Here is a 21,351-nt window from a genome sequence, read left to right as displayed (position 1 = left end):
AAGACAGAAAAGGCACCAATGTGTGATTTCCTGATTTCTGATGTTCATGCCATGTCTATGCAAAATTTCAGATTCTATGCATCTAGTGACTACAATCAATACTTAAGGACTCTAGGAACTTGGAAAGAGGAAAGACCACTAGGATTGGAGTTGTCTGGACGATTTTTATGGAGGATTGGGACCTAACCCTGGCTTTAAAGATAGAATAGGACTTTGGTAACAGAGAGTAGGAGGGTAGTGTTTTGGAAGGTATTCTATAGAAGAGCCAACCAGATCAAGGCACAGGGTATGGATGAGGATGTCTTATCAAGAAGAGTATAAAGAATCTGTGGCCAATCAGACTGCATTACTAAGTTGGGAAGGGACAATGGAAGGCCTTGAATAATACAATAAGGAATTTAAGTTTAATCCTATAGTAAGTTTCCATTAGAAGATTTTTGAAGAGGGAATCCCTGGGTGGCTCAGCGGTTTAGTGTCTGCCTTTGGCCCAGGGCGCAATCCTGGAGTCCCGGGATCGAGTCCCACATCGGGCTCCCGGCATGGAGCCTGCTTCTCCCTCTGCCTGTGTCTCTGCCTCTCTCTCTCTATGTCTATCATGAATAAATAAATAAATAAATAAATAAATCTTAAAAAAAAAAAGATTTTTGAGGAGACTAGCAATATCAAAATTAGAGTCACAAACTAAACTTAGTTAGCTAAAACCAGAAACTTGTCATTGACTATCTTATTTATACAAAAAAGTTTTGTTCCTCTCTATATAGAAACTGGGAAGTATATGTGTATATATATATATATACATGGATTTGTTTATCCCATTTTTTTTCCCTGGAAATACTGTTTTCTCCGAGTCCTATGCCTTCTGACTCTGCTTCTCATGGATACATACCCTTTTCCAAAGCACGACGCACCGGGGGACTGCCAGGAAAGCAAGCTATTAGGGTCGAGAAACTACAAATCCCAACTGACTCTCCAGAGAAGAGCCAGTGAACAGTTCTTCCATTCCAGAGTATCCATGAGACCTGGAGCTCACTTCACCCCTCACATTTCCATAGAGTGGAACAACGATTTGTTTCCGATACTGTGCCATGAATTACAGCTGGAGACGGAGGGAGAAATACTTAACACTTCTATAGTATTTATTATTATCGACCAGAAGAAAGCAATAGTAAAACAAATGTTTGTGAAAAAAATTTTTTTTAACTTCTGCTGCTGGAAGCATGACTAAATATTGTAATTACTCAAACTGATTGGAAGTAGAAAATGTCCCAGAATAGTAATTCTTTTTCTTTTTCTCTCCTTCCCCATTCCTTGTCAGCTCCACCCCCCCCCCCCTTTTTTTTTTTTGCCTCTGCCTTGACAAAATGCTTCTATCAGATGCCAGCCTTGTTCCTGGTTCCACCACCTGGCTCCGGAAGTATGTTGCTGAAACTGTCCAAGCTCTGACCCGAGTCATTATCTCAATTCCTTGTTCTTCTAGATTATTCTGTTGCCATTTATGCCAGTTCTTTTGGCAGTTGCACCTGTGGAATGAAGTTGTTAAAGGGAAAAAAAATTAATACTGGAAATTCAAGAGTTTGGCAGCAAAACTGACAAAACTTACATGCCTCAGAAGTTGCAGAATGGATGAGAAATTTGGGTCAGGGAGCCTCCCAAAGCATAGTAAAACAACAATAACAACCACATCCACCATTCCTTGGGCATTTAGTGATGCCAGGGACTGATCTAAGGGCTTCAAGCACATGATGAAGCATATTGTAAAAACAAAAGAGCAGATGCTGGAGTCTGCCCGGTTCAAATCCTAGTACTGGTATTTCTAGCTGTGTGGTGCCCGGCATCAATTTTCTTAACTGTAAAATGACAGTAACTGTGTATCTAATGGACAAGGCTATTTTAAGGATTAAGTGATGTAAAACAAGTTAGTAAGCAACATCAATGCTTTCGAAACATTTTCTCGTTTTATCCTACAATAACCTTGTAAAGAGGGGACAGGTTCACAGGGGAGAAGCTATTTTCCCCACACCTAATCAATGCCAGATCAGGATTTGAACCCAGATCTGCCTGACTTCCATACCCAAGCCTTACCCACAAAAAAATACCACCACAAGAATATAAACTATATTTTCTTTTATAAACTGGTCTTTCCTTTTTGAAGCACATTCCTAATTTGAAGCTCAATGAAATTTTAAAAACAAAATATTATTTGGAGAAGCCCCAAGGGCACAAAAAATTTTAAAAGAGTAGCTTAAGCCTGACTGCAAATCAGCTCAGCTTTGTTTCATAGGAACAACTTAAAGATAAGGTAAGTTCTTAAACAGTTTCAAGTGGTGTTACATCTAGGAGGGACTTATCCATCAGGCAGGAACTTTCCGGAGGACACTGAAGAAGTGCAGAGGACGCTCAGAGTTTGTATAATAATGACTAAGAATCTTTCTCCTACTGTTCCCCAAATCCACCTGCCAATGTGATGAGCCATTTTGGCCATCTGCTACAGCCCCTCCTGCAGCCAGTTATCTTTGGCTGGAAAGATTTCCCAATATCCTGCCCAACAGGGAGGCTTCTGATAAGTTGCTGCTGCCTGCCCAGCCTTCAGACCAAGGGCTTCTCCATGTGCTTCTGGCCCTCTCCCTCCTAGTGCCAGACTTCTTTCAGGATGGGAGGGTTGTGACTGCACCTTCGTAGGGCTCAACCTTGGAGAACACCCAACAGTGAGGAACACTAGTGAGCCAAAAATACAATGCCAGGTATTTAAAATAATTACAGTGCTGCAACAAATAATTAAAACAATGTATCCTTGTTATTGTTGAATGGGGAAAAAAAGTATTTCATGTAATGCTCTTCTGGATATATGTTTATATGCATGGGAGGGTTCCAAATGAATAAAAATATTTTAAAAAACAAAATGTGGCACAGACCCAACATAGTAAACCCAGATACATATTGACACATTTAAAATATGACCAAGCTGGCAATTCATATCACTGTGAAAAAGACTGAGTTAGCTATCATTGGTCAGCTGTTTTGAAAAGAAGTTACAAAGTGGGCCTCTTGCTCCCTACTTACTGCTAAAACTTAACCCTTTAATTCATCTGTAATAAGGAATATTTATTAAAAAAAAACAAACTATAAAAATAGCAATAAAATAAAATAAAATAAAATAAAATATGGGCAAATACCTTAGTAATCTTAAGAAGCCATCTTCAAGCAGAACACAAAAGACAGAAACAATAAAGGAAAAGATAGCTAGTTTCAATGTTATAAATATGTAAAACTTACAAACATGAGAATCAGCTTGTAGTATTGTTAGGGGGCCACTTTCCCCCTCACTTGTTGGTTAAAATTAGTTTAAGAAAAGTATGTGTGGGGGCACCTGGGTGGCTCAGTGGTTGAGCATCTACCTGCAGCTCAGATTGTGATCCTGGGGTCCTGGGATTGAGTCCTGAATTGGGCTCCCTGGATGGAGTCTGCTTCTCTCTCTGCCTATGTCTCTGCCTCTCTGAGTCTCTCATGAATAAGTAAATTTTTTTTTTAAGTATTTGTGGATAGCATTACATAGGGCACATACACATATACACTCACAGAGATGGGGGCAGGAAGAGAGGATCCATCTCAGCAGGGGTTATTTAATTTGGCATATTAAGTTGAATTCTTGCTCTCAGTCAAAACCTTGGGTGTCCAGGAAGAGATGAGGAAGGTCTACTTTGAGGAATTCAGAATCTACTTGGAGACCTACACTGTACCCATATGGGTGCTCAGCCTAAGGCAGAATGTGGGAGATGCTATAAGAGAGGTATAGATGAAGGTTTGTGGAAATATAAAGGGAGTGTATTCACTATTGATGATTTGTTTGATTTCTTTTGCTGGAAGAAGTCCTATTTGAGCCAAGCCTGTATGGGTAGATTTCAACAGATAGAATTAAAGGTCATTTGAGCAAAGGGTATTGAGGTAAGAAAAGAAGGTCCTTTGGGGGAAATATGAGGGGATGTGGTTTGTCGTAGGTGTCACAGAGTTGTGGTTGTCAGTGTGGTGTCCTAATATGCAGCACCAGCATCACCAAGGAACTTGAGAGAAACGCAAATTCTCAGGCACCATCCAAAACCTATTGAATCAGGAACTCTAGAGATGGGCTCAGGAATCTGGACTTAGCCTTCCAGGTGATTTTGATGCATGCTAAAAGTTAAGAATCATAATCACACACTTCAGAAAAGTTGTACACCATAAGTCCTTTTTCCCTCTAAGTATTAGGAAAAGACAGTTCCTACACTATGTGATTCTGGTCAACACATGTTCTTTCAAGAGGAGTTTGAAATGTTACATAACTCTTTCTTATGGAGACTTCCTTTATAAGGAGAAAAAAAAATAGAGCAGGAGAAAGTTGTTGAAGACAATTCATGAGAGAGGAGAGACAGCACCAAAATAGGTAACCAGAAATACGAGTAGATGTAAACTCAAGAGGTTGGCTGGGGGACAGATTGAATGAAGGTGCAAACAAAACCTCAGTGATCGAAGGGGAGAGAGACATCTGGGGAGTGTCCTAGATTATGTGACAATTGAAAAGAAGGAGTAGATAAGATGGGAAAGAGGGGGAAATTGCAAAAGGATAGAATCCAGAAATCCTAAGGAAGGAGATCTTGTCAATGAGGCAAAGAAGAAATGGCCAGAGATGGAGATGAAGACTCGAGAGTCTATAATGTCCCAAATCATAATTATAACTCCCAATATGTCATGGAGTCTTTTGGCTAAGGCTGCTTTTGATATTATTAAACAGAAGTCTTTCCAAAAGAGAAATTTAGCTGTGTTTTTAGGCAGCTGGGTGGAAGCGATCCCAAATATACACAGGTGAGCCCAAAGTGGAATTGAGTGAATGTTAAAATACCTTTTTTAATTGGCACTGAAGCTTGTGTGTGATATAAATGCATTTCGCCTGGGTGAATGAAATCATGGAGAAGTACAAAGCCCCATCTGGGATGTTAGGCAGTGACTGGTCCACCAAATTTTTCAAGATGAAAGGAAATCACACATTTGCCAGGGAGAGATAAGCTTGTATAGGCCTAACGTCTTTGTTTTGGGCTGGTCTCATACTGACTCAGTTATTAACTTAGAGGGGAATGAATTTGTGATTATTTAATGAATTCACTTTGTTAGGCGAGACAGTTTAAAAGCAGAGCTAAAAATACAAAATACTAAACAAAACTAAAATTCTGGGCAGCCTGGGTAGCTCAGTGGTTTAGTGCCATCTTTGGCTCAGGGTGTGATCCTGGAGACCCGGGATCGAGTCCCACGTCGGGCTCCCTGCATGGAGCCGGCTTCTCCCTCTGCCTGTGTCTATGCCTGTGTGTGTGTGTAATGTGTGTGTGTGTGTGTGTGTGTGTGTGTCTCATGAATAAATAAATAAAATCTTAAAAAAAAAACCCTAAGAATTCTACAGGAGCCAAATAAATAGTGCAAATGAGTGATACAGGCCAGGTATGAGGCAGTAGGGCATGGTGAAGACTGGGAGAAACTGGAGAGTCAATTACCTATCTCAAGGGAGAAGCCAATGCCAGATTCAGCTCATTAGTGCCATGCAAATGCAAGCCCAATGTGGCCAGATCTGATGTTTCAAATGGTGCCAGATATGTTATGATGTGATATTTTAAATTTTGTACAATATTCCAGCCAAACACTACAGGCCTGCAGATTTGGCGGATAGCCTGCCAGTTCTCCATACCTGGCCCACAGAATACATCTCTCTTAAACTGATTAAATGGGCAGCTTCATAGAAGAGGTAGCATTTAAGCCAAGCAAGTGTATAGATTTTTCCTTTATTCTTTGCTATCAACTTCATTTCAAGGATCTCAGGCCAGAAGCATGGCATGGGGTGAGAATAGGTATTGAAATGAAAAAATACAATTAAAAAATATAAATGGACTACTGGATAAGATATGCTCTAGGAAATGCAAAAATACTATTTCCAAGTCCGTAAGAGGAAAATAGAAAACTTAAAAAGGAAAACAAGACTAGCTAAGACTAAATAATGTGTAGGTATATTCTGGACATTCAAGACTCCAGTTAGGAGCATCAGTTTAAAAGAAAATCACAACATTTCAAAATTATGCTTTAAGTTTAACATCTTACTTGAAAACCCAGGAGTTTAGAGGGCATCTTTGTCCACCAATGAAGGAGGGAGTTAAAAACCCTAAAAACCTTTAGTTTCACTTTTCCAAAGTGAATGCTGTAATATGTCATTTGGCTAAAAATATCCCTTTCTGCTGAGATTTTGCGATATCACCACCAATGGCATTTTTAATATTTCACTCAGCCTAAGAGGCACATTTTGTGACATTTCCAAGGCCCCCAAATCAGAAAACATCTTACAATCCATGGTGTTTTACAGTAGTTGACTACAGATTTAAACACGAGCACACCATGGCCTTCTACAATATCTGTGCTACCATTAACTACACACATGGATCGGATGTATTGCCATTTTTTTTTTTAAGGTTTTATTTATTCAGAGAGAGAGAGAGAGGCAGAGTCACAGGCAGAGGGAGAAGCAGGCTCCATGCAGGGAGCCCAATGTGGGACTCGATTCCAGGTCTCCAGGATCACACCCCGGGCTGCAGGCGGCGCTAAACCACTGCACTACTGGGGCTGCCCGATGTATTGCCATTTAAAGTAGCTTTTTCAAGAATGACAAATTTGACACAATGTGATGGGTATATAACGATCCTTTGTACTATTTTAAACCTCTGTGAGTTTATTTATTTATTTTTTCTCTGTGAGTTTAAAATGATTTCAAAAAGACTCTTTTAAAAAGATCACACTATGATTCAGCATGAAAGCAAAAATTTATTGTTGTATGTAGCAAGGCACAAAATTTGATCAGTGAGAAGCAGAGGGACATTAGTGGAGTGAATTTTTGTCAGTGAGATGATGAATTTTCACCTTTTGTAGAGCATCTTACAGGACTACGTGGATGAAGTTGTGTGACATTCTGTATCTTAAGTACATGCAAAGAGATGCCTCCTACAGGCCAAGCCAGGCAGTTAAAGCAGGAGAAATAGCCAATCCTTTGGAACAGATGAAAAACATTTCAAAGTAGAGGCTGATGTGCAAGACCATCATTCAAAAATCATGTCAGAGTTTACTCTGAAGCGTGTTTCTTTCTTAGTGGACATTAAACACAAACAAAACACAGCTTAAAATTGATAGCAGTTTTTAGAACTGATTGAAAATAGAAAATGTAGTAGTTAGCCAGGGATTGCGCTTTTGTAGTTATCCTCACGAATTTACTTTAATGTCTTTTGTTCTAGAATCTGGACTCAAAGGTGAAGTATTCTCAGTTGACTAAAAGACAGTGTCCTGACTGGAAACTATAAAACCAAGACTGTAAGTTCCATGAGGTCAAGACTGTGCCTGTCTTATTCATTGCTGTCTGTCTGACCTCTGAAAGGACCTGACACGCAGGCGCACTACGTAAATATGTGTTGCATTAATGAATAAATGAATGGGTAGAATGAAACAGACTCCAGGGTAAGCAGGCTTGCTCAGTAGAACGCTCCCTTGGAAGGCAGGGGTCAGATTAACATCTGAACTTCATTCTCTCTTCTATTCTGAATCCGCAGGCCACCTCTAACGTAGAGTTTAAAAAGACTTCTCTTGGGGCACCTGGGTCGCTCAGTAGGTTAAGTGGCTGACTCTTGATCTCAACTCAAGTCAGGATCTCAGGGTTGTAAGAGAGAGCCCAGTGTTGGGCTTCATGTTGAACATGGAACCTGTTAAAGATTCTCTCTCTCTCCCTCTTCCTCTGCCCCTCCTCCCCCTGTGCTCTCTCTCTCTCTAAAAAATAAATAAAAAGAAAAAAGAAAAAGGCTTTTCTTCACTCTTTTCAGACTGTTATCTTTTCTGATGGTACAGCCTGCCAGGCAGCTTGGATATGCTTTACAAATGACTGGTTACACGGTGACAGGGCTAGTTTCTCTCAAATCAACACCCCAATCCACTCCCCTACAGGGTCTGGCTGCCTGGAGAAGAGCAGGTGCAGAAAGTCTTGATGTAGTACCCAAGGGCAGGCAAAGAACTCTTGCCTGACCTCAGAGGACCTTTACTGTTCTCACCCTGGCTTCTACCCTAGGAAGCATCAGAATCCCTCTATGACACAGTAGAAAGTCATCTTTGATTTAGAAGAATGGAATGTTGTCAATTCTGCATTCCTAGGAGATGGGAGTAAGGGACATACATCTGTATAACACATCTTGAAAAAGTTGTGACTCTCTATGATGAAATAATACATGGACTATTTCAGCTGAATTATACACTAGATTTTAAAATAATACAGTTAATTTTCAACTCCCTGTGACCTTTGGACATACACCTTTCAGATACCATAAATACTATCATAGTAATGACAAATAAATGATTTCTTCAACTTATCCTGCAAGGAATAAGATATTTTTATGTATTAGCAGCAGTTAATTGGGAATGACTGTAAATATTAAAAACTGAAATAACAGTCAAAACTCTGGGACACCTATGTCGCTCAGATGGTTAAGTATCTGCCTTCGGCCCAGGTCATGATCTCCAGTTTCTGGGATTGAGTCCCACATTAGGCTCCCAGCTCAGCAGGGAGTCTGCTTCTCCCTCTCCCCTTGCCTCTGCCTCTCTCCCTGCTTGTGCTCTCTCTCTCAAATGGATAAATAATATTTTTAAAAGAATAGTAAAAACTCCATTAATTCACGGAGATGCTAACCTGAAGTTTACCATTTGTCTGGCCGCCTAAAAAGTAAAGGTAAATGCAATTGCAGGTAGTTTTTCTTCATCTATTAAAAAAGAGCCAACTATTTTTAAACTTTCTGGAAGCACTCAGCTATTTACGAATGACAGGCCTAACTTAGGCTTTGTTCTTGCTTATTTCTGCAGCAGGTTCCTAGAGATCTCTGGTCAGTTCTGCAACTGAGGTGAATAAAAGCTTGACCCTGGACTTGGAGCCGAAGTTCAATGTCAACTCTACCACTTTCTAGCTCTATCTCCTATACATGTTATCGAGTTTCTCTAAACTTCAGTTTCTCTTTTATACAATGGGGAGAATAATAATACCTAATACCTACCTCATAGGGTTGTTAAGATGATGAGTTAATTCATATAATGCAACTGACCTGTGGTAAGTGCTTAATAAACATTAGCTGTTAATATTATTGTTTCAAAGTTGTCTAGATGTATGTATGTATGTCTTTGGGGATAACTAGTAATTTACGTCCCCTGGTAATACTGATGGCCTTCCTCCAGTTGGTCACCATTACTGAGAATCTCCTTGTGTTAAAACAAGCAGGGGCTAGAGGTGGGACACACCGACCTGAGCTTGTTCACCATTTCTCCTTCCCTCTACTTACGGGTTTAAGATAGGCAACGTTGCTGTGACGAATGTCATTCAAGAGCTGATCTCTGGGAGTGATTTCCACCAATGGGGGTGGCCTATTTCTCGGCACTGGTTTGAGCGTTCTGATGACATCCTTGAGGTTGGTTTTCTCAGGTGGTTCTCTGGCCTCCGGCATCCGGGATTTGCGCTGGATCCTCTTCAGCTTCACCACTCGGAAGGAGTCAGGGTCCGTCCTGTACTTCGGAGGCTGGGATGGCTTCTTCATCATTTCATTCTGTCGACTGAAGGGGGCCACTTGGGGGTTGGGAGGCTGAGGAGGAGGCTGGAGGAACTCTTGCATCCTGGAATCAGGCATGGGTCCTCCCAACCTCTCCCACATTCCCGGTGGCAGCCCCAACCCATTCTCCAACATGGCTATCAACTTCCTCTGCTCTTTGAGTTGTTGCTGCTTTTGTTCCTCTTGCCTTTTCTGCCTTTGCTTATCCTGATTCCTGGTGAGCAGATTGGTTACCACCATCCTGGGACCTGGGAGCTCAAAATGGTAGCCCATCTTCAGGAGAGTGGTGTTTGCCTTCAACAGCCTGGATATTTCCATTTCAGCGTGATGGCCCAGCATGTGTCTTTGATTGTGAAACCGAAGCTCGGTGAGTGTCTCGTTGAACTGGAGACACCTCATGATGGCCACAATTCCTTTGCCTGTGATGAAATTGGACTCGATGTTGAGAGTGGTAATGCTCCTATTTTCCCGCAACATGTTAGCCAAGGCAAAGGCAACGTTCTCGTCGGCGCCCACGTTCGCTAAACTGAAGGTTTTGATGTGTTTGTTTTTCTTCATCGCATTGACAAAGTCCAGCAACATCTCCTTAGGGATGTTTTCAATGTTGTTCAGGTTGAGCTCCTTCATGTCAGGGTCATTCTGTCTAACGCGCCTCAAGCTCCCATCCAGATCTGTTTGGTTTCCCGAAGGCCTTGCACTCACCTTTAGAAAACTGGTATCTAGAGCTAACTTCTTAGGATCTAATTTTGATATTTTTTTCTCACTTTTTTCTTGGGCCTCTGGTCTGTCATTCTGTTCTCCAAATGCTTTCTTCACTACTTGTGGGCTGCTGCTCTCACCATTTCTGATCTGCTCCCTTGCCTCACCTTGCACTCCTCTTTGTGGCTTTTCAACACTCTCTTCACTGTCAGCCTCTTCTTCCTCATCTTCATCCTCATCATCCTCATCTTCCTCATCATCATCCTCATCATCCTCGTCCCCTTCATCTTCTTCAGCATCAGCATCATCGGTTTCTTGGACATCATTGCTGCCTTTTGATTCCCTTTTATTTGCAGTGATTTCATTGTTAAGCTTTTCTTTTAAATACTGGGACACATTTTTATTACCTCTGCCTACTTCTTCATGCTGCCCTGGAGTGTCCACCTAAAAGAGAGGTTTTTGAGGGTTAGAACACATGGCAATGCAGAAATACGAGGCAGAGCAGTAGCTACTGGAAATAAGAAATGTGTTAGGAAATGAAAAAAGCAAGCACATGAATGGTGTGTCTAGTATTCCGTTTGCGTGCATACACATGGATAAAAACACATATACAACATATAAAAGTTTATAAATGTATAGGGAAAAAAATTCTGTTGCATTGTTTACCAAATTAGTAGTTCTCTCTTAGAACGAGAGGGAACCATTAAGGTAACTGGGAAGAGAGCAGCACCCAGATGGCTCAGTTGGTGAAGCATGTGACTCCTGATGTCAGGGTTGAGTTCAAGCCCTACATTTTGTGTAGAGATTACTTTAAAAACAAAATCTTAAAAACAAAAACAAAAACACAAAAAACAACTGGGGAGGAGACACATTTAGGGGATTTTCAGTTTTCACATTATAGAATTCTAAAGTGTTTGAGTGTTTTTTTTTTAATAAAATACACATATTAGTTTTATAAGCAAATATAATCTAAAGAAAGATGAACTTTTATAGCTATACTATAGATACGTACAAACACATTGACATAATGTGTATGTCAACTTTCCCTGAAAACATAAACATATTGTGGGAAAAATGAGAACACTTTGATATTCTGAAATAGACCAAAGACCTAGACTTGGAATTTTTTTTTTTTTTTTTTTTGTCTCCTTAGCTCTAGGACAACTGCCCCCGGGCTACTCCAAGGACAGGATCACTAGTCCAGTTTCTTTTGAAACAAAGTATCTAGGGGGCAGAGCCAGCCACAAAAGAGGGCAGGATTATACAAATCCTTGGAAACAACTGCTTAGTCTAGAAAGGAAATTGGCAGTGTGTAATGAATAACATTTTATTAGATTCTTACCCATCAATTAGTGTGCTTTCCTATATACCTCTCGTGTAACTAACTCCTAAGTGTCATTTCAAAAGCTGGTGTAGCATTTTCAAGCAAGAACTTGATCTTCTTGCTCACAACATATTGTAGTTTGGAAGTGACCCTTGGTAACAGTCATCCTTACCACCTTAAAGCCTTCACCACTGCATTTCTCATCGGTCCCAGCAGGGGGAGCCAATCATCAAGCTGTTTAAATTATACCAAGGGAAGAAAACGTGTTCAAAGTACCCAATTTTCTTTTTCTGAAATTTGCATTCATAAAGAATTGATTTTACTCCAATTGCATAATACAGTCACTCCAAATATCGGCAGATTTTGCCTAAAACTCTAACCTGACCAAGCTAGCAATTTCTTTTCTTTAGTTTAGTAAATGTTTAAACACTTCTGACCACGAAACCATGGTTTATATATATAAGTCTTCTTACTTACAGCCCATGTGATAGCAATGTGACAAGATATATCTGTATCAACAGGTATAACTAAAAGTGGCTTTACCTGCAGGATCTTTCCCTTCCTTTTGCTGTGTCATTTTTAAGTGGAACATTAATAAAAGTATGGTGATATACAATAGGTTCATAGATTCAACTACAATTCTAGTTTTCATAGAAAAATATATTTAAGAAAGAACTGTCTTTACAACTCTATTTAATAGCTATCAATTCCTAAATTCATTACCAATATCCAATAAACTGCATTAATATGGAATTTGGTTATTTAACTTGGTTTAACTGCAGGTTGGCTGGTGGGACTTCAGAAAGACTGTGATGCCCTTGCAATGGTATGTGAAATACTGCATATGAATGTATATACAGAAGAAGGGGTACAGAGCTTTCATCAGCTTCTTAAAGTAGCCTGTGTGCCAAAAAAAAAAAGGAGTTAAAGACAAATGCTGATGGGTTACGAGTTAATTCATTAAGTATCATGTCTGTAGAATACAGGCTTTCCTACACAGTGAACCCTACAGCCTTTCTTTTAAAAAGAAGACATTTACACAGAAATTACTGCTTTTCCTTCCCAATTATACCATATAAGTGTTTCAGGAATTTCCAATCTGGCATAAGATTAAACGTTATGATTTAATCTAGCAGTGGCAACAAAACAAGACCAAACATGAAGTCTTGAGAGATGACAGTTGCCACATGCACACCTGTCGCTCAGGCCCAGGCAGCCGTTCCTCTGTTGTACACAAATCCTTGATTACCTGGGACGGCACAAAGGTGACAGGGACACGTTCGTCTTCCAGCATGCGTCTGGATGCCTTTTGCCAATACATATAATCCATAAGAGATTTATGGTCAAAGTTTCCCGTGGGTGGCTTGTCGGTCTGATCCTTCTGAATCATTCCCGTGGGAAGCCTGGGGTCAGGGGCCATGACCTCCATTTCCGACTGCAGTTTTTTCAGCTCTTCGGGGGACAAGTTGGCCAAGATTTCATCTTCATCAATCTCCTCATCAAAGAGTTCTTCTTGATCGGAATTCCTGCTATGTTCTGACATGGTTTTTTCCTCTATGCTTTTCTCTGTTACTAGAAAAGAAGAAATAATCGAAGACTCTCAAAAGAACAAAAATCTCTCAAGGAGTTCCCCCAGCCAACAAGCATTCCAGGTTAACACTACTTTAAGAGATTTCCCCCCAAGAATCCCAGTGGTGTGCGCGGCCCAGCTAGGGGTGACTGCAGCTAAGCTCACGCCGCGTCTATATTAAGTAGGGCTTGGCTGGATAGGGTCAATTTATGGAACCACTGTGCTGCTCTCATTTTGGCAACTTGAGTCAGCTGCGCAAATCCATCTGACATTTCAGGGCAGCTGCTGAGGTTCGCCAGTGAGTAACAAGTCTAGGGAATCTCTACAGGAATAAAATTAGTGCTCTTCCTCTATACTGTCATGCCCCAATTCATGCAGCCCATACACATCAACCCCAACACTACAGGGGAGGCCACTTTTTTTTTATTTAGATGACCGAAGCAACTTACAAGATTTTGGAAGGAAGATCCCACCAGCGACTTGAGTTCTACTGAAGTGAAAATTCTACTTGAAGGTGGAACTCGAGCTCTCAGGGCTTCCCTCTTTACTACAGAGTGACTCTGAAAGCAAACCTGCACACAGCAGAGCAGAGGTCTGGCTATGTTACTCATTCCCTGCGTAAGCTGAACCTTTGCAAGATGATGTCCTTATTTGCATCTAGATCCTGTGATCTAACAGATGGGGACAACCAGCACTTGGATTGCCACGATAAGTGAGGAGTTTCATATTTTAAACAATTTGCTTTTCTTACTAAGTATCCATGAAGCTGGAATAAATTAAACTGGATCGCAAATGAAATGCAAAACAACCCCAAACTTTGTTACTGTATACCCTTTCATAATTGCCAACTTTGGGATTTTATGAATATAATGCTTAGTCAAGCATTTAATGCTTATTTCAATGCTTAGTCAATGCTTATCTATACATTTATTGTACAAAAGTTAAGATAACACAGGGAAGTATAAAGAAAATAAAAATTTACCCTATGTCACCACTATGAGCTACCACTATTAACATTTTGATTTATCATTCCAATCCATTCTTCTGGGCATATGAACTAAATAATCTTTTGTCATCTGTTGTTTGTTGTTGTTGTTGTTGTTGTTGTTGTTGTTTTGACTTACAAAATCAGGATTTTTCCATAGCATTTTTTTTCTGCTACTACGTTATTTTTCATAGCTCTCTGTTAAGACTTTTTGGATATATCATGATTTTCCAATCCCCAGTTGTTGAATATTTGGGCTATTTTCAATTCTCACAAGCACATGGAGTTAATAAACATTCCCTGTAGCTAAATAATTATACACATGTAAGGTTATTTCCTTAGGAAAAGGTGAACACATTCTAAGAAATGAAATTGCTAGGTCCAAGAATATGAAGAAATGGAAGGCTTTTGGGACTCCTGGGTGGCTCAGTGGTTGAGCACCTGTCTTTACCTCCGGTTGTGATCCCGAGGTCCTGCGATTGAGTCCTGCCTCGGGCTCTCTGCAGGGAGCCTGCTTCTCCCTCTGCCTATGTCTCTGCCTCTCTGTGTCTCTCATGAATAAATAACATCTTTAAAAAAATTTTTTTTTAAAGTAAAGAACATGTGCACAGTGGCAACACACTGTTGGCCTCTTGCCTGTCAAGTCTTCCTACTGTCCCTGTAAAAGGGATGATGCACTTGGCTTCAGTGGGCAGGGAGGTAGACCTCTTTGAAGATAACTCTTTGCAAAGTATCATTTCATAGACGTAGTTTGACAATGGTCTAAAGAGACTTGACCAAGAAGAGTTTTGGATTCAAGGAGATTTGGGAATGTGAAATTCTGCTTTTGCCTTTTAGAGATTTGTATGGCACCTAATTTTTAAACACTGAGAATCACACACACACAAAACCAATTTGTTGAGCCCAATATTCCCCAACCTCATTTAATTCATGCTCCTCCTAGAATTATTTGTTAATATCCTGGGCAATTAACTTTCCAGAATTCATATTTTGGGGAATACTGGTCTAAATAGGAAAGAGAAAGATCTGGCATCAGTCTGACGGATTCACATTCCAGCTGAATTTTTTTGGTGGCTATGGGCTACGGGAATTACCTTTTATATGATATATAAAAGGGATCTGAGAGGGCACCTAGATGGCTCAGTGGTTGAGCGTCTGCCTTTGACTCAGGCCATGATCCCGGGGTCCTGGGATCGAGTCCCACATCAGGCTCCCTACAGAGAACCTGCTTCTCCTTCTGCCTGTGTCTCTGCTTCTCTCTGTGTCTCTCATGTATGGATATATAAAATCTTTTTTTAAGGGATCTGAGAATAATAGTTACCATATGCAATTATTGAGAACTACATGAGGTGGTATATGGATATACAAATTAAGCAGGACCATGCATGGTAAAGAGCAAGCCCTCAATAAGTGTTAAATATTACTAGTCTCATCTTTCGTGGACAACCAAAGAAACATTTCAAGAAAAACAAAGGCAAGTAATACATTTTATAAACCACTTCCGCGAGAGAAACTATTATATTAATGTCAATAAACAAAAGAGCTTGAAAAAATCTCATTGCTTTTACAGAAAGCAAGAGGCTATTAGATGGGATTGTGAGTAAGGAAAATAGAAAACCACCATTTGCATATTATTATACAGCTCTCCCAAGAAAACGATCTGAATTGTGGCTGGTAAGCTTTCAGATTGAAATTCTCTTCTGGTGACCAAACGTTTTTGATGATCAAAAGCAGATTTAGGAACTGTTTGTAAGGGGTGCTCTTTCAGCTAACTTCCATCTTGCTGAATGAGTCCAGGAAGTGAGTACATCTCTCCCAGCTGCTTCCACTGTGCATTTTACTCATACGCTGACAGAGAGGGTTTTGCTGGTGTAATTAGCCTCGTTTGACACACAGATGATTTAGCTGCGCTTTCTGTTAATGATGCTGTGCAGCTGCCACCTCAGCAGCTTCTTGCATCAGAATCCAACCACCCTACCGAAAGGAAGCAGCTAGCTGTAGGACAGCTGGGCTCTATAGCCCCATGGGGCACCACGGGTCAGATCCTCTGGCAGAGGTGACCGAGGGCATTGATGATGCCCCAGAGCCCACCCAGGAGCTACTGAGTCAGACATCTCGGGTTTGGGTTCAGGAATCCATAACTTTTGAAAACTCTCCAGGTGGTTCTGGTATGTAAATAAGCATGGGGCTCACAGAACTATGGCAAGACACCCATTTTACAGATCAGGGTCAGATAGCTTAAGGAACTGCATTTGATGAAGGTTACAACATTCTACCCCCAAATTCAGCACCTTGGGATATGGACTATTTTAAGCTGAAGGTGTTTCAGAAAAGGCAGGTGCAGGAAGGACTCTCCAACCTCCCCCTCCCTGGGCTCAAGCAGCTCCCAAGTCCCTTACTGGAGAGGTGCCCTCCCCTTTAGGCAGAGCAAAGGAGAACCCTTAACTCAGAAGACAGGACTCCAAGAGGAATCCAAATTGACAAGCCTTGCTACATTTCCCCCACTTTACTACCTTTAGCTCATTGCCTTTTGTCCTGTCACATGTTTTTCCATGATTTTCTACTCTTTGTTAAAACTTAGCATAAAATCACTTAGGTTTAACGTTTCTTGGGGTATTCATTTCCATATGAAGCCTCCTGTGTCCGGTAAAACTTCTATTTAGTACATTTGTATGCTTTTCTTTTGTTAATCTGTCTTCCATCAATTCAATCTACAGGGTCTTAGCTGGAGAACCCAGAAGGTAGTAAGAAAATACTTTTTTCCTCACCTACACTAGGCACGTCAGCTCTGCACTTGAGCACTTGAACTACTTCATCTGCGAAAGTGGGATGGTAATTATGCCTACTTAAGGATTTTCCAAAAACCTAAAGGACACACTCCATGATAAACATTTAACATCAGTTATCATATTTTCACAAATAAATTATATCAATTTTTTTCTGCCTAGAAAATGCCTGATCCCTAACAAATATTATTCAAGACAGAAATAAATGGCTGTTCCGTTTTATTCTTTGCAAACAGCACACAGAATACATGTAAAAGAAATACGGAAATCTTAATACCTTTATGAAAAGTCCTGATGCTAAAAGAAAGCACTTCTTCCTTTGATCCACTTATTTTTTCACCCCATTTTCTCTCAGGATGGGGAAAACTATGGATAAGCCACATCCTCCTTCAGCCCCAAGCACTGGCTGTAAATGAACACGACTTCTATAAATGGTTTCCAAATGTTACTAAATAAATCAGTTCTGTCTTGTTTGTGGCACCCTATTCTCTTATGCAATTTCATCTGGATCACCAACATTGTGCTCACTGGCTGCAAATTGCCGGAAGATTCTGTGTGTGCAAAATAAATGCCTGTCTGTCTCCTCAAATTTCCCTGACCCATGGTTGCATTGCCTCAGGATGGACTCTTAAATTCAGGAGGCAAGTGCTTCTCTACAGCCAAAATACCCAGCCTCTCTTGCTTTTACCAGACCTCAGTGGCTTGAATTATGAGGGTATTTACTATTGTATCTTAATTGTTTTATAAGCCAACTCAACATTGTGAAATTAAATTCATTTGATCTTGGTTTAATTTCAAGGATGAATTCATTCTCTGTACTTCTGAAGGGCATGAGGATGTTACTGTCCTACTACTAATACTGCTACTACACTGAGTATCACCTTTACTGCTATGACCACCAGCACTGCTACTTACTACTGCTACTACTAGTGTTGCTACAATGTTTATTACTGTTGCTACTACTATTGCTATTAATATGACAGCTGGCAGTTACTACTACTGCTATTAACTCTATAGCCACTTGGGGCACGACTGGATTTCAACTCAGGTCATGATCTCAGGGTCATTAGACTGAGCCCCAAATTGAGCCAGTGTTGGGCAGTCTGCTTGAGATCCTCTCTCTCTGCCCCTCCCCTTGCTCTCTCTCTTTCTCAAATAAATAAATAAAATCTTTTAAAAAATTGTAGAGTCACACCACTAATATTTTTTGAGCCCTTAACATCACTAAGTCTGGGAGAAGTGCTTTATAGCTGATATGCCAATCTCTATACACAATGCTCTTAGAAGACGGATACTTTTATAAACTCATTTTACAAATAGGCATAGGCATTTGAGCTAAGGACTAATTGCCTCTAAAGTCAGGGCTCTCAAATGGTGTCCTGTTACTTCCTTCCAGTCCAGCAGGAAGGGCATCTCAAGTCCTTAGCGGACTTCAATTAGCACAGAAAGCAATTGCTCTGCTTGTTGGTACAAATAAAAAAATGGTGAACACCGGTAGACCATAACTCATATAATTGTCCATAGCAGTAGTATCATCATCAAACGTGTATTCAGAATGTTGACTTTGTGAGGATTCCTGGATCAAATTGGTCTGGAGATGGCTGGAGAGCTAGAGAGATTTCTTTGTGCCAAAGTTGAGAACATCCCAATGGGAACGGTGAATTTCTTTTTTCTTAGTTAGTATACTAGCATTTTAGTGAAAAGGAAAGCACCCAAGTGATTTGAGGAAACACAAGAATAATCCAATCTTAAATCACAGATCAGTGAGGTTGAGCCTCCTAGATTTTTGGTAAACGTTAAGGATAATTGTGAACATCTAAATTGAGAAAATAGTCCTTTTTTAAACTGAAGACCACAAAAACCTTTTGTTTTTGTAATGTTCCTGGGGCACCCGAGTGGCTCAGTCTGTTAAGCGACCAACTCTTGGTTTCAGCTCAGGTCATGATCTCAGGATCGTGAGATCGAGCCCCATGGTGGGCCCCATGCTCAGTACAGAGTTGGCTTGAGATCCTTCCTCTTCCTCTGCCCCTCCCCACATTCCCACATAAGCTAAGTAAATAAATAAAATCTTAAAAAAAAAAAAAAGCTGGAAAGAAATACACTAAAATGTTACAAGTTCAAGTGGAGGCCTTACTGATGCTTTTATTTTGTTTCATTTTTTGGGTCCAGCCTTCTCTACATTTCCAGAATAACAAAGACATGCTGCTTTTACATTTTAAAACACAGAAAATAACTGCAGATAATCTTTAAGTTAATTTCAGAATAATTGCCTTAATCTTCTACTTTGGGCTATGAATATTCTGCTAAAACAGGTAGAAAATGAACGCAGGTCTGATCAGACACGCAGAACAAAATACTTTAACCCTTAAATCATCAGCATCTTTTAAAACAACCCATCCATATTTTTCTCTGGCATTTGTAAATGCAGCAGGCAACGTCAGGATTTTCTTTTTGGATACCTCATTACTCTGATGTTCCCCAATTACTTTGATACAAATTCACATTCTCGAAGGCAGAGATATTTTAAAGACTTAAAAACTGAGAGCAAGCCTAAGATTTCCTGATGACTGTCTACAACACACTTTGCCATAAGGAGATTTTCTTCAATCAAGCTGAGATTTGCACTCTTTCAAAACAAAGGGTGATCATACAACATTGTGACTATACTTAATGCCACTGAACTGTATACTTAAAATTGGCTAATCTGGTAAATTTTATGTTATGTACAATTTACCACAATAACAAAACAAAGGGTAGTGAAATTCAGAAAAACATAGTGATATAGGAAACATATTTTATTTTGAAAGATCCTTACAACTTTCAATACCTAAAGGTGTGTTCACAGAAGTGCCCGGGTGGCTCAGTTGGTTGAGCCTCTGCCTTCAGCTCAGGTTATGATTTAGGTGTCCTGGGATTGAGTCCCATAGCAAGCTCCCTGCTCAGCGGAGAGTCTGCTTCTCCCTCTCTCCCTTCCTTCCACCCATGCTATCTCTCTCAAATAAAATCTTAAAAAAAAAATAAATAAATCTTTAAAAAAATAAGTGTGTTTACTGTGACCTGTAAACAACCTAAATACCCAACAGTGAGGGACTAATCAAATTATATCCTATTCCTACAATCTAATACCACAAAACTAGTCTAAAACTAGTATGCTAATTAAGAAAGGGGTGCCTGGGTGGTTCAGTCGGTTAAGCATCTGCCGTTGGCTCAGGTCATGATCTTGTCCTGGGATTGAGCTTCCCTTCTGCCCCTTCACCCTGCTTGAGCTCTCTCTCAATCTCTCTCTATATGTATCAAATAAATAAATAAAATCTTTAAAAAAGTTAAAAATTAAAAAAATTGACAGTTGTTTTATGATGGAATCTTATCTATATGGAGTGAAAAATGCCTATTATTTGATGGCATAATTTGTTAAATTAAAAAACTTATAAATGTAATCCACCTATATTTATTTTATATATAAACGGAAAAAGTCTAGTAGGATCTATATCAAATGAAACAGGGACCCTTGTTTTCTTCTTTAAACATTTCCAAATTATTTGAATGTTTTGCAAGTGTATATGCACTTTTATGATTAGAAAAAACACTAAACCATATTTCATTTTATTTATTTATTTTTAATGTTTAAAAAATATTTTATTTATTCATGGGAGACACAGAGAGAGAGAGGCAGAGACACAGGCAGAGGGAGAAACAGGCTCCATGCAGGGAGCCCGATGCAGGACTTGATCCCAGGTTTCAGGATCACATCCTGGGCTGAAGGCAGCACTAAACCGCTGAGCCACCGGGCTGCCCTAAACCATATTTTAAGTGTGTATAGGTAATCTCCTTATTGGGGTCATTTTTTATCATTAAAATGTAGGCCATTCTGTATTGACATTATAAGGAGGGGTTAGCATCTCCCCTGTTTTACTATGTTTAAGTGAAAATTTAAGAATGGGTTATACCTGAAACTAAAATAATATTGTAGATTAATTATACTTAAATAAAAAATAAAATGAAAAAAAGAATGGGGATACTTTTTCTAAGGGAAAGACAAAACGTAAGGAGATAAATATGTGAGGGGGGGGAACCCAGCAAAATCAGTATTTTGAACATATGTTTACTGTAGATTACATTCATCTATAGATTTTGATAGAGTTTTAAAATAATCCTATTTAAGATGTTCAGAGAAATAAAATATAATTTGTCTTTCAACATAATTAGAAATTATCAAATAAGAAAATGAAAAAAATTAAAATCTTGGAAATCAATAATGTAGTTATGAGAATAAGCCATAAAATTAATAGGATAAACTCCAGTTGGACACAGAGTGCATTTCTGAAAGGGAACATAGAACTGTGATGTTCAGAATA

At 39.7% G+C, this 21,351-nt stretch overlaps 1 protein-coding gene across 2 annotated transcripts; it reads right to left on the bottom strand.

Moving 5' to 3' along the window:
• Positions 1-1,115: 1,115 nt before the first annotated feature.
• LMOD3 (leiomodin 3) lies at positions 1,116-17,409 on the bottom strand. Of its 2 annotated transcripts, none has more exons than XM_038565876.1 (4): positions 17,274-17,409; positions 12,905-13,227; positions 9,369-10,775; positions 1,116-1,520 (listed from the first exon to the last, which is right to left on the bottom strand). In XM_038565876.1, the coding sequence occupies exons 1-4, from the start codon at positions 17,377-17,379 to the stop codon at positions 1,494-1,496; spliced, it is 1,863 nt and encodes a 620-aa protein (XP_038421804.1). In that variant the 5' UTR covers positions 17,380-17,409; the 3' UTR covers positions 1,116-1,493. The 2 variants fall into 2 exon arrangements, with proteins under 2 accessions (XP_038421804.1, XP_038421805.1); XM_038565877.1 differs by lacking the exon at positions 17,274-17,409 and adding an exon at positions 13,675-13,797.
• Positions 17,410-21,351: the final 3,942 nt, after the last annotated feature.

This window comes from Canis lupus, chromosome 20, assembly GCF_011100685.1.
Source record: "Canis lupus familiaris isolate Mischka breed German Shepherd chromosome 20, alternate assembly UU_Cfam_GSD_1.0, whole genome shotgun sequence".
Taxonomy (NCBI): Eukaryota; Metazoa; Chordata; class Mammalia; order Carnivora; family Canidae; genus Canis; species Canis lupus.
This window is presented reverse-complemented; position numbering and strand designations above follow the sequence as displayed.